Here is a 13,304-nt window from a genome sequence, read left to right on the forward strand (position 1 = left end):
AATGGACAATATACTTGATATGGAGTTTGTTAAGCTATTCAAGTATTTCTATAATTATATCCTTTTTTTCTATACCTCCCATAGAGCATTTAAGTGGGTCTCACTCAAGTGCTCTATAAATAAACACAACTTTGCATGACATATCATGCCAAGATTAAAAAAACAACAACACAGAACGAAGGGGAGAAAGACGAAATGAGGTCGGTTCTCACGTGTAGATCTTGAGCACAAAGTCCTTCTCCTCCTTGAGGTCGGTGATGGTGTGGAACACGTCCGTCATGGCCAGCACGGCGCAGCCATAGGGCCGTCTGTACAGCACATGGGGTGGGCCTTTCTTCGAGTCGTTCAGTAGCATACGACCTGGGGGCCGCAAAAACACATCACCACAACTCTAGGGGGGGAGGGGCTGAGGGGGCGGGGTCTAAGCAGGTCGGCCGCCTGAGGTGTCCCCCAGGTCTGATTCTGACCTGATGACCTCTGACACCTTTCGTCCCCTCTCTTTATTTTCAAGCCGTGCTCCTGTGTTCAATGTCCTTCCCTTAAAGCCACAAAGAGCCCGTGGAAAATATGTTTAAAACACATGAATTCTGTCAAGAGTCGTCTTGTCTTGTCGTGTGTGCTGAGCATAACACCGTAAGAAGCAAAAGACTCAAGACTCTCTTGTTTAGAGTTCACCTAGACTCTGCTTAGCCCCCCCACTGACTCCCCCATCCCCCAACCCCCTCCCACCCCTCTAACGCACTTATTGTACGTTGTACGTCCTGGCACTTAATGTACGCACTTATGGTATGTTGTACGTCCTTGCACTTAAAAATTGTACTTAGCATTGTGGAACATCTTATCCTAGCCAGCTTTGTTGTATACGGGGAAGGGGTTGATCTAACAATTGTTAGTGCTTGGCATTAGGTTCTATGAACAATCTTACTGTACCAACAGCAATATATTGTTTCTCCCTTTTCTGACAAATGTACTTATTGTACGGTAAGTCTCTTTTATATGAAAGTGTCTGCTAAATGCCCTGAATGTAGATGTAGTAAAGAAGATTTTTTGCACGTTGCATTTGAACTTAACTTACCAGTTCTTATGACCTGTGCAACAATGTATAGGTCTCTCTTCAAGTCTTTGCTGCTTAGGTCCTGCAGGGGAACATAATGTAGACAATGTGATCAGAATACCATTGTGGCAGCTCAAATCTTAAATCAGATTTGGTCTTATACGAGTGAACCATTATTACCGTGAAGAGTGCACACAGCCGGTCAACCTTCTCTGGATTCTTTGGCCCTCCATTCTTGTTCAACCTGACCATGAACTTCTCACTGAAAGAGAAAACTATACATTAGTAACCCATGGAATAAGTACAACCGCTGTATAATACTGAATGCAAAGCACATGTGTGTGTGAGTGTGTGTGTGTGTGTGTGTGTGTGTGTGTGTGTGTGTGTGTGTGTGTGTGTGTGTGTGTGTGTGTGTGTGTGTGTGTGTGTGTGTGTGTGAATGTGTGTGTGTGTGTGTGTGTGTGTGTGTGTGTGTGTGTGTGTGTGTGTGTGTGTGTGTGTGTGTGTGTGTTTGTGTGTGTGTGTGTGTGTGTCGGTTTTGGTGTGTGTGTGTGTGTATGTGTGTGTGTTTTGGTGTGAGTGTGTGTGCATGTCTCTTCCTGTGTCTGTGTGTGTGTGTGTGTGTGTGTGTGTGTGTGTGTGTGTGTGTGTGTGTGTGTGTGTGTGTGTGTGTGTGTGTGTGTGTGTGTGTGTGTGTTTTGATGTGAGTGTGTGTGTGTGTGCATGTGTCTTCCTGTGTCTGTGTGTGTGTGTCGGTGTGTGTGTGTGGGTGGGTATGAGCGTCTGTTTGTGTGTGCGTGTGTGCATGTGTCAGTGTGTGTGCGTCCGTGCGTGCGTGTGCGTGGACCTGATCTGCTTGGCCTCGCGTGTGTCATAGAGGAAGAAGAAGACGTCCGCGTCCTCGCTGATGCTGTTGTAGGTGAAGCTCTTCAGGTTGATGAAGAGGTGGTGTGACACAGGGACACGGCAACTGTCGCCATGGCGCTGCCGCGTACCGTCACCCTGACAATGAGATAGAGAGATAGAGAACCTTAGCAACTAACAAGTCATCCCCCCCTCCCACACACACGCGCACGGTTTTGGACAAACGTTTGGATTCCTATATTCGTCATCGGTCCACTGAAGCTCAGCACAAATAGTGTTAGGTCATTTGGTTTCTCCACCCAAAGTGTTATATATTAGCTTGTATCGTTACCATGAGTTTCATGCCACCTGGCGTATATGCGGGTGTTGCACAGAATACATTGCCACATTTAGAACCATTTAGCTAAGGAATCATTAGGTGAGCCACAATTGGGGGTTTTGGTGGCAGATTTCTAAGTATTATTACCACCAAAAACATGTATGTAGTTACTGAGCAGATGGTATTGTCAAAATCAACTTACTGTGATTTCCCAGATACACATCATCAAGGAGCAGGTATAGGGTTAGGTATCCTGCTCAAGGATGCCTAAACCTTGATGCCTGAGGTATCGGCTTCTGACATTGGGAATCAAACCCAGTACCTTTTAAAACGGGAGTCCAACGCCATAGTCACTGTACCATCCTGCCCCAAGCTAGTCTGTGACGGTTATAGTTTCCCTCACAACAATAAGGTATGACGATATACACATAAAATGAGCCAGCTCCCCACACGCACATGGCTCGATCACATAAAGGGGCCTGGAGTGGACTCAGGGTACGGATCCTCATAAGTTGGTTCTGAGGTGGAGGTGAGTCATCCTAAAGCCCAGTGCTGTGGGCAGTGTAGTCACAGTAAAACTAGAATTCAATTATGCATAGAGTTGCACTTGTCAGTGTATGTGTGCGTGCGTGCGTGCGTGCGTGCGTGCGTGCGTGCGTGCGTGCGTGCGTGCGTGCGTGCGTGCGTGCGTGCGTGCGTGCCTGCGTGCGTGCGTGCGTGCGTGCCTGCGTGCGTGCGTGCGTGCGTGCGTGCGTGCCTGCGTGCCTGCGTGTGTGTGCGTGCTTGTTTGCGTGAGTGCGTGATCCAGGGGTGAGTGAGGGGTGGAGGTAGCCTGCGGGCGGTTGAGTTGTAGTCAGAGTGCCCCCTGTGTCTTAATAACCGTGCATTACTGTGTAGGCATAATGTTTGTAGGCACAATTATGTAGGCATAATTGTGTCAACGCACCGATGTAGCACTTTCGTGAAAGCCTCCGCATGTACAGTGTGACGTGGATCCCGAAGGCAGGGGCATTTGATGCTAACACTCACAGTACGGAAAACATGATTCCGCCATGACAACGGGTGCATGGAAACAACTCAGCCAGGGGAAAACGTTTCAGAAAGAACAAATGGCAAAGGAATGCCGTACAAGGAAGTGTGGGCATCTATTTTTAATAGCGGATGCACAGCTGCAATGAAAAGCCTTACCTGGGTTGTGCTTTGCTGGCCACAGTGTCTGCTGGATACATGCTGTAAACAAACACAAACACACACACACACACACACACACACACACAGAAACACAAAAACAGAGAGGGAGGTGTCAGTTCAGTTGCTGTACTCAACACAGGACACGTTTACCTCCCAACAACTTTCTACACACACTGCCCCGGAGGTCGGCTCCCATCCCATGGTTCAGAAACGGACAGAATAACTCACCCACTTAAATTGCCAAGAGGCTGTACTTCAATGTAGAAAAGAAGCCCACATCATGTCGAAAACGTGCACACGTGGGAGAGGAGAGGACAAAGCCGGATAATCCCCCACAAACACACGCACACACACGAAGACACGCACTGCCCGGCGGTCTAACATAGCCCCCACTACACCGCGCTGAAACGGCGCCAAGGGCCTGGGTCCTGCCAAAAAACAAACTCACTTTCATCGACATTCAGGAGTCATTTTTCTTTGGCACGGGTCACCGCTTTACTTTGTTTTTAGAAAGGCACGCCATTAAATGCAGGAAAAATGTAAATGTAAGGAGAACATTGGATATCTCCTGGGCGGTTGGGGAGTCGTGTTGCGTGCAGACATTTGGCCGATGGCCAGATGGGAGCCTCCTCATTTACCTAACTGTGGAGCTGCCACATCACATGACCTGCATTTGATTACCACTGTGCCGTAACCACTACTCCTCATTTGGATCTGCTCGAGTGATTCTCGTCTCCCACCCCTAATGGTAACGGCAACACCCAACTCACTCAGCACGATTTCAAAGTAACATAAAAAAAAAAAACTCGTTCTTTTAAACGGCAGAAGCGTTATTTATCTACGCGCCGGTCGTCACGTTTCACCCGATGAAGCGCTCTCTGCGAGCCCTGGTGCGCAGCGTGTCATACGGCGTGACGTCGCGCTCGTCTAGCTCGCCATGGCGCGCGCGGGCGTCACGTAGCAGCAGCTGGGTAGCGCTGCCTTCTGTGAGTCACCTTCTTATGGATGAGTTCATCATCGCCACACATCGCCGCACAACATGTTCTTATCGGTCGAACCACACCCAGGCAAAGAGGGACAAAAGAAGCAAATTGCAAAGGAAGCGACTAACGTTTTGTAGTAATTATTCTGAAAAAATATAATCTCTTCATTAATTGAAAGTCAATTCAATTAATTAACAAATCCGTAAGGAACCTCTATGGTGCATGGAATAAATGTTTGAATACGTTGAAGAACAACTCAATCCTGGATCGATTGAAATGATCTTCTACTTATCAACGGCCCAATGCTACTCTGAGAAAATAGGAAAAGTTTAACGCAAACACAATCACTCACTGTTGCCTAAATGTGTGTTGAATTATAAATTGTGACGGTACCATTTTATAGAGTTCCGAAATGCTGATCTGATCCGGATCAACCATCTCAAACTCCTTCCTAGGAACCAGGTCTAACCCCAGGTGCCTGGTGGAGGAGTACAGAGGGGTAGAGGGTGGGGGTGAGTGGGGGGAGAGAAAGGTAGAAAGGGAAATGGGAGCCATCAGAAAGACATCTGTCCAGTTGAAGAACCAAGCAGCAGAGCAATAGCACAGGTTAAGGAAACATTGAATTGTTATTTCGATCCTGCAAACGTTAGTTAACAAGATGGTTTGTACCATGATATCACTGGTAATTAAGTGGGTGGCACTGAGCTAAAAATGCACAGCCAATTAGCTAGGGCTTATTACCGGGCCCCTAGCCAATGAAACTCCGATGAGCAGAGCACTCCCATGTATAAAGATACATCCGGTCTCGCCAGTGATACATGCTGATGTTGACTAAGACGATGAAGGAACACTGTAAAGTCAGACCAAACCTACATTAACCAACAGATGGCCCATTGACCTAATGCGTTTCCTAAACATAACGCAACCCCCTCTCCCCATATGACATAAAACATTATACGAATCATACACATATTACATCGCAGAGGGCAGGGATGACTATCTAGAGCAAGAAAAACAAAGAAAAGGCCTTTGTTGTAGAGGAGGGAAAGGAAAAGTGAAAGTGATCAATCAATCAATTCATTCCTCAGCTCTAGATGTGAGGTGTTGTGATCGTTGTTGTTTGTGTTTGTCGGCCACTCACTCGTTGCCCCAGTCCAGTCGCACAGTGATGTGTCGTTTGATCTCGCGGGTCTGGTCCTGGGCCAGGTGACCCTGGATCAGCTGCCGCCGGAGGTCCATCAGCTCGTTCATCACGTGGCGCAGCTTATGGAACAGGTCCACCTTGTGTTTCTGAGGCCAGGGCGGGACCAGAGACCAGGGTTACAAAGACGGCTTCTCGAGCAGGCGCCTCGGATCACGTCAATCTGGATCACACGTCTCTAACCCAGGGGCTTCATTGTGTTACCTTTATTTATGTTTGTATCGATCACGGATGCTGACCTCTTGAATGGTAATGTCAAGTGATGCAGATTATTAATGAAGTCTGGCAGGGGAAAAGCAGAAATAATAAACCTACGTCTGTAATACCAGTCGTAGGATAGCCACACTTGTTCCGTCGAATCAGAATGTTTCTATGCTACTATTCCAGGTTTGTTTACATAACGGCACAAGTCATTTCCTACCGCTCGGCATGTACATTTAATGAGGATAAGAGAGTATGTTCTGAACGGCTGGGAGATGCCGGAAAGCCCATCTCTTGATTATCCCTCTCGGATTATTCCTTGGGGCTCGTTATGTACATTACAACTAATGCACATTTATGCTTAGACCATTGCTTCTTCAAGTACTGCTATAAACTGTAATTGGCTGCTATAAGAACTGCGGTAAGGTAGCAACATCACCATGTAGCCCATAATACATGCCTTTTTTTGTTTTTGGACTATCACGACCCCAACTATAGCTTTTACCGCACAGGGGGGGGGGGGGAGTGTGTGTGTATGTGTCTGTGTGTGTGTGTGTGTGTGTGGCTAGCAACCAAAGCGAGCGTTAGTGTTAAATCAGTGGTGCACACATTAGTCGAGCTCCAGAGGAAGTTACATCACAGCGGTCACGCCTCAGGCCCCTTGGTTTGGCTGGGAGCATGAGCAGTCTTCACCCAGGCGGTTATGTAAGGAGACACTGCCAGCTCGGCCGGCGTATCCGCTCTACCCCACTCCGTGCCCCCCCACCCCCCCCCCAAGACCCCCGCGTCTGCCCGGCAGCACCGGGACGATCGGGAGGAGGACGTTTGTGAGAGGGCCTTGGGTTTCCCCCGGTAACAACTATTCCTATTTTTCCTTTTTGTTCATCTCTTTTTTCCCTTGCAGGGCAGGCCTGACGCAGAGCGAGGAGGTCTCCGTGGAGAGGGAGGAGGGGGGAGGGAGAGGGGGCAAGATGGAGAGCAACGTCTGAAGGACACCGCGTGTGATTGGATGGGACGGCTGCGAGCGCCGGTATCTGTGGCCGACGAGCCTTCTCCTTGTGCCTCATGGAAAGTGTTTGAGAACACGGCTGAGGTTTGACAGTGAGACGGACTGGCTTCAAAATACGCTTCTGAAAAGGAGCTACCGTGCGTGTGTGTGTGTGTGTGTGTGTGTGTGTGTGTGTGTGTGTGTGTGTGTGTGTGTGTGTGTGTGTGTGTGCAGCTGTCCCTGTTTGTTTGAATTCACCTGTAACGTTTTCTGTGCCATCAAGAGATTACTGGAGGGAGAGGAAGTATATAATATCGAATAACCTGTAGGGGTTTGTAACATAACCCCTGCAAGGCATTATTTAATTAAAACCCCTTCCCTTAACAAGCATCATTCTTTAAGAGTAACACAATGTATGCCTTCCCAAGTCTACTCAAACAAGTCCACTCAAACTCCTGAAAGACTGCTTTCCCATGTGTTCCTCATCCAACTGGGGTTCCACAAAGGTGTCTATGAACAGAACATTCAAGAGACACACCAAGGGCCTGTAGAAAAGTCATTTAAGTGTGAAAAATTTATCAATATTTGCAACGGTGCGTATCTGGGTGGGACCGTTTGGCGTAAACGATTCAACCAGAACCTGGGAGACGTGTTAATTAGTCGCACACATTGGGACCATTTTGAATCAACACATCAAACACCGCATCAGCCCGGTGCTGCACCTGTGTTCATGTCATTTAGAGTTCACACCAGTGGGATGCAATGGAGATAATCCAAAGTGTGACTGACCACGTAGAGCTGCTTCCACAACACGGCCCATTCCTGAAGCGTGGAGGTGGTCTCTGTGATGATGGGATCCTCCAGGGGCACCACCGTCTCACAGAGCCTTGGGGCACGCACCAGAACCACACACACACACACACACACACACACACACACACACACACACACACACACACACACACACACACACACACACACACACACACACACACACACACACACACACACACACACACACACACACCGTGACAGAAATGTCACAGAATAAACAAATAGGACAAAACCAAACCGATCACGTTTTGTGAGCTGTGAAGAGCAAATCCGTACAATATCCGCGTACAATATTAATCATAACAATAAAGAAAATTACAATGATCGATGCATCATTATTATAAAGACTAATATAGTCTTTTGTGGTTATTTTTATTTTTATTTTTTCCACATTCATGGCGAATCGTCAGAGGAGAAAGAAAATGAGCTTTGGATAAAACAACAGCGATGGCATGAAAGACAGACACATGACTCACTTCTTCTTTTGTAAAGGCTCCGCCATGGCATGCAATCAACACACCCAACTTTGATACATCAAAGTTTTCCCTTGTTTTGTTGCTCGCGCTACAAAGAAAGATGCCTCTTGATCAAATCACTCCACAGCCCAATCTGTTACATGGAGGAACCAAAGAAGTGATGTTCTATGTTCCGGGAGGGGTAACCCTTCAGAGGTACTACAAAGACGCGCTCGAGCTTTACCTTAGTCACTCCACCCGACAGCAAAGCACAATCCTCCAAAGTCAAAACTCAAAGCACAATAACGTAAATTTCCCTCCTCATCTGAACGATTGTAATTGTTCCATTGCAAACAGGAAGTCCCCTGCTAGGCGCAGGCTCCACCGCGGGGCAGTGTTAACAGTGTGATAGTATGCTACTAGTTGGCGCCGGGGCCCACAACCACGAGATGAGATCTGTGTGAGCAGTGGCTGATAAAGATCTGCTCTGCCTTCTGCTGTCTTCGCCTTTTGTCTTTCAACTGCCACGCACAGTACAAATTTTGACAGTCTTTTGTGTGTGTGTGCCTGCGTGTGTGTGTGTGTGTGTGTGTGTGTGTGTGTGTGTGTGTGTGTGTGTGTGTGTGTGTGTGTGTGTGTGTGTGTGTGTGTGTGTGTGTGTGTGTGTGTGTGTGTGTGTGTGTGTGTGTGCGTGCGTGCGTGTACACTAGTACTGGCTCTGATTCTACGTCCCCATGTGCATGAAGATCAAGAAGGATTTGAGACAATAGAAGAAGAGAATAGACGCTTTGCGCGCTCAGACACCAGCCAACGGAAAGACGTCATTGGTGTGACTCAAAAAGAGAGCGTCATTCCATTAGCCATCAAGTGAGACAAAATAAAACAAGTAGGTGATGTTTTGCTGTAGCTTCTCTTCATCCCTATTGTAGGGTGAAACCCTACAAAAACCTTCACAAAAAACCTTGGCGTCCTTCACTAGCTCTGAGGACGGAAGTGGTGACAAAGAGTGTGAGATAACCGCTTTTACTCCCGCCTTGTTTTCCTTCAGGAACCAAATGTGGATTAGCCAAGATCACCTGGCTCATGCTGAAGTACTTTTGAGTCGTTCAGCAGACAGGTATTTTGAGCAGGTATTTTCAACTCAAGGATGCCTACAGGTAGAGTAGGTCGGGGTTCAAACTCACAAACTTTCAGCTGGGATCATCCTTACCACTACACTATCCTTACTCTCTGGTCGCCGTGAACAGGTGATGAACAAATGACAAACCCTAAAGGTGAATGACGGCCGTGTGTGATTAACTGAAACAAACAAAGACTTAATAAAAACCTTGGAAAATCAGTGTTTGTAAAAGCATGAGACTCACCCTCTGTTGGTCACTGTGGATTTCTTTAGGTGAACATAACCCGTTGGGAAAATACCCTGCGGGACGACAAAGTTAAAGGTTAGGTGTAACAATGCTGTAAGGAGGTCACAATTAAAGATACAATTTACCAGACAACACCAGAGAAACACACTATTCTCTGTGAGTTTTTGTATCTATAAAAATAGCCAGCATTATCTACAGTTTGATCCACGAGTTCAATCCTGTGTTTCCCTCTTCTCTGTATTATTCTCCACACAAACCGCCTTCAGCCTTCAGTTTAATTAACAAGTGCCAAAGGCTGTTGTGTTTTCTACAGACACCGACAACTGGCACACAACACAGAAGACAGGAATACAGGATGCAGCATCTAATGGCCCTAATTGTGGCTTGACTTAGGAGGGAAGGACATTACAGACTGAATGGTGCCAAGTGCCAGACATGCATTTTGTCATCTTTATTCTAATCTGGCAGATGTGATGAATTGGCCACGGCATGCACAGCTGATTTTCTCTCTTGAGATATACACACAAGCACACACATGCGCGCGCACACACACACACACACACACACACACACACACGCTAAGTGCGTGGATGAGTTAGTGTGAGGGTGGCAGACGACATAACAAAATGGAGGTATTTTGCTGGTTGCTACTGTAAATAGATGGGGAGAGCGCTATAAGAGGCGAAACCGGGGAGACTCCCGCCCCTCGGTTCGCAGACAGATTTAGCTTGTCGTTCCCTTAAATGTGCCGCACACACAAACACATCCACTTCTGCCCTTTCAGTTCAAAAGAGGCTAAGAGTTATAAATAGAGATCGCCTGCTGGTGATAACCTTTTTCATAGTAGCGTATGCTGTTTCTGAGGGAAGGAACTGCTGTATTCATGAGGACCGTGACTTCAAGAATTGTGATGCGTGACCTATGGCTAAATATGCAATCTTGAAACACAATTCGTAACCAGGGGCCCGGGATAGAAATAACTCTCAATCAATCATATAAGTGGGTGGTTATTTCGAGTAGCGCACAACCAAATAAGACGAAATGATGCATACCAGTATATGAGGGGGATTTGGGCAACAAGATAAGCAAACACAATTAAACCACCTCATCCTTTAAGTATCCACCAGGTACTAGGTAGCATGCAGTAATAGTTCAAATAGTTGGAAAAGTGATTTGTATTCTAAAGCTAGCATACGTTATTCAGGTCAAATGCACTAGTACATAGTAAATCATATGTTTCCATATCATAAGCCAAAAAAAGAATTGTACTGCACTGTGTAACCACAGCTTTTCATTTGAAATCTCTCGAAGCGGGAGATAATTGTTGCCTTCATTATTTCGTTCCACAATCTTCCTATTCCAGAGTTGGGTATAACATATTGTGTGTGATGCTCCTGTTTTTCAGTCGGATGTCATCGTGTCCCTGTGGTGTTAAAGGGCACCAGACAGTGTGTGGGGTTGGAAATACTCTATCTTAGGTTCTTCTCTGATCCGGCACAGTGAGGTCTCTAAACCCATGTCATGGGCCGGTCTTCTGCTATGTTTTGGTTTCTGCCATTGGAATGTTCCAAAACGGTACGTATGGCAACATCATATGGGACGTAATGTACTTCAATGCATAACACCACTTTTCTGCAAAGCAAGACCAATGGCAGTAAACTAATCGAATCTAATCTAATCCAATCAAAATGAACCAGCATGGGAGAGTAGGCTCAAACAGGCTCTCTAAAGGGAATGAGATACTTTGGGCTCAGGGGCTTAGGCTTGAAACTATCACTCCATTCCCTTTCCACCCACTGCAGAGCAAATAGTGCCTGCAGTGAAACCGGAACCACCCTGGTTGTGAGTGTGTGATGATCATATATAGTTGGCACTCTGGTAACTACTCTGAAAGTAATTGTATTAGCAACTCTATTGAAGCTAGCAAGCTTGTCGACATTGTGAACACCTCGTCACTCGGGTTTGCCCCATCTGCTGATAAATAAGATCAATGATTCTTTGGGGGGGGTGAGGTTGAGAGATCAGATCTAATGCAAAGTATATTTAATTGTGTTTAAATGCTTTCCATACAATACACAGGACAACACACGGATGCCCATGTCGTTTGGTGACTATCCGGTCATTTCAGCAGCATAATATGATCAACTTAGTGAATTTTCTTCCTTAACAATAAAATAAGTTATACAGAGCTCAGGTCTAAATATCTTAAAATACCAATCGTAACAATAGCATAATTAAGACAACATAACAGCTAACAGCCAATGCCCATTTGGCCTAGCTAACTTGCTGATAATCGTTCAATAACGCTATAGCCTAACTTCTGGCGGGAGACTCTTCAGGAACCAGGAAGTGCGAGGGGCGGAGTGACGAAGGGTTCCCTGTTTTGTTACAGATGCATTTTTCGGAAGATAAATTAATTAGTGAGTGCAAGCAAAGGTCTCAAAAGACTTTACCAATTTATTTCTACAGAGGCCAGTCTACTATACAGGTTTGATTTTAAACCTTTACAGCTAATTTTTCTAAGGTCTTTAGTCTCCGTACAAGAGGTTGTAGCTTGTCTTCCCTTCTCATCTATGGGAAAGGTTTAGTTTTTACCAGTGCTGGCAGAGTTTGTGTTCGCTGTTGACCAAGGACCAAGGACATTTGGAAGACGATGCTTTCGTTTGAGTATAAAACTCTCCTGGATCTGGGATGAATGGTCATCCATATCACATTTGTTTTGGTTCCTCCGGTCAGGTTGTTTCCAGTAGAGACCCATTCCATGTAACACGCGTCTACAGATCCCCATCGGTCCCGCCCCCGGCAATACAATTGGTCGACTCGAAATATATTCAAAGATAAATAAAACCTTTGAATGTTGGCAGTCAGCTGACTGCCAACAGACTTTAAATGTTAATATAAAGTCGGATTTGTGAGACTTGCTTCAATGAATCATGAATCACAACCTGGCCAATACCAAAAGAGACAAAGCTCTCATACCTTAGTATATATTATAACCCTTTATATAATAAGGTATAATAACCCAAATCATATGCTAAACTATGCAGTTCAGACGGCTTGTTGTTAGCTTGTACTGTATTTACACAGCGCTCCTCACCCTGGTGCTACTGTTTACTGCCCGGGCTCCAGCTCAGCCACAGAGATTGCACGTTTGCCTGTGTAGGTGTGTGGTTTTTTCTGTGTGTGTGTGCGTGTGTGTCTGTGTTGCGAGTGAGTGACACATTGCTATCAAATCTTAGCCAGAGGTGGAGTGTGACTGTGACACAATGCAAGGGTAATGGACTCAGTGGCCACTAGGCACTTGGCTTTGAATTGGTGCACACAGAAAGGTAACGTGGAAATATTGTAGGAAATGTTAGGAGGAAGAAACGTGGGAGGAGCACAAAACGCAGGTTCTGAAGCCCCATGGCTTATATGCTTTGAATAATTTGTCTCCAGTCATGTCAATAAAACATGCATGACTGCGTTTGACAACACAGACAGAGAAGTACATGTACACATGGACATATTTACCTTGACAGAAGGCTTCCTGGTGGAAAAGCCCCGGTACCAACCTAAAGGAAACACACATCAGCTTTTTAGGCACAGAAAATTATTTCAGGGATCGCCATTTGTTCAAATCCCTCTGCCTCCTCTCTCTCTTCGATGAGGTTGTCCCCTGTAGTAACTGGAACCACAAGCCGAAGAGAGTGGCACGCCATTATATATTTTCCTCCCATGAAGATTATATTTCCACATCCTCAACCGCTGAAGTCAAAGTCAGGGTGTTATATTTGTCATATCTACAGTATTTCACAGTGACCTGACCAGTGACATTTCTTTGTGATGGTAAGCACAATAAATAGCA

The 13,304-nt window shown here is 46.1% G+C and overlaps 1 protein-coding gene across 1 annotated transcript in view; it reads right to left on the reverse strand.

Moving 5' to 3' along the window:
* Positions 1-13,304, reverse strand: part of dock3 (dedicator of cytokinesis 3) — a 46,764-nt gene that overhangs the window by 26,721 nt on the left and 6,739 nt on the right. The window contains 10 exon segments of the mRNA XM_060055339.1: positions 213-360; positions 1,076-1,136; positions 1,235-1,316; positions 1,902-2,056; positions 3,426-3,467; positions 4,805-4,889; positions 5,553-5,701; positions 7,591-7,687; positions 9,455-9,510; positions 12,971-13,011. Coding sequence (XP_059911322.1) covers positions 213-360; positions 1,076-1,136; positions 1,235-1,316; positions 1,902-2,056; positions 3,426-3,467; positions 4,805-4,889; positions 5,553-5,701; positions 7,591-7,687; positions 9,455-9,510; positions 12,971-13,011 — 916 coding nt within the window.

This window comes from Gadus macrocephalus, chromosome 1 (genome assembly GCF_031168955.1).
Source record: "Gadus macrocephalus chromosome 1, ASM3116895v1".
Classification (NCBI taxonomy): domain Eukaryota; kingdom Metazoa; phylum Chordata; class Actinopteri; order Gadiformes; family Gadidae; genus Gadus; species Gadus macrocephalus.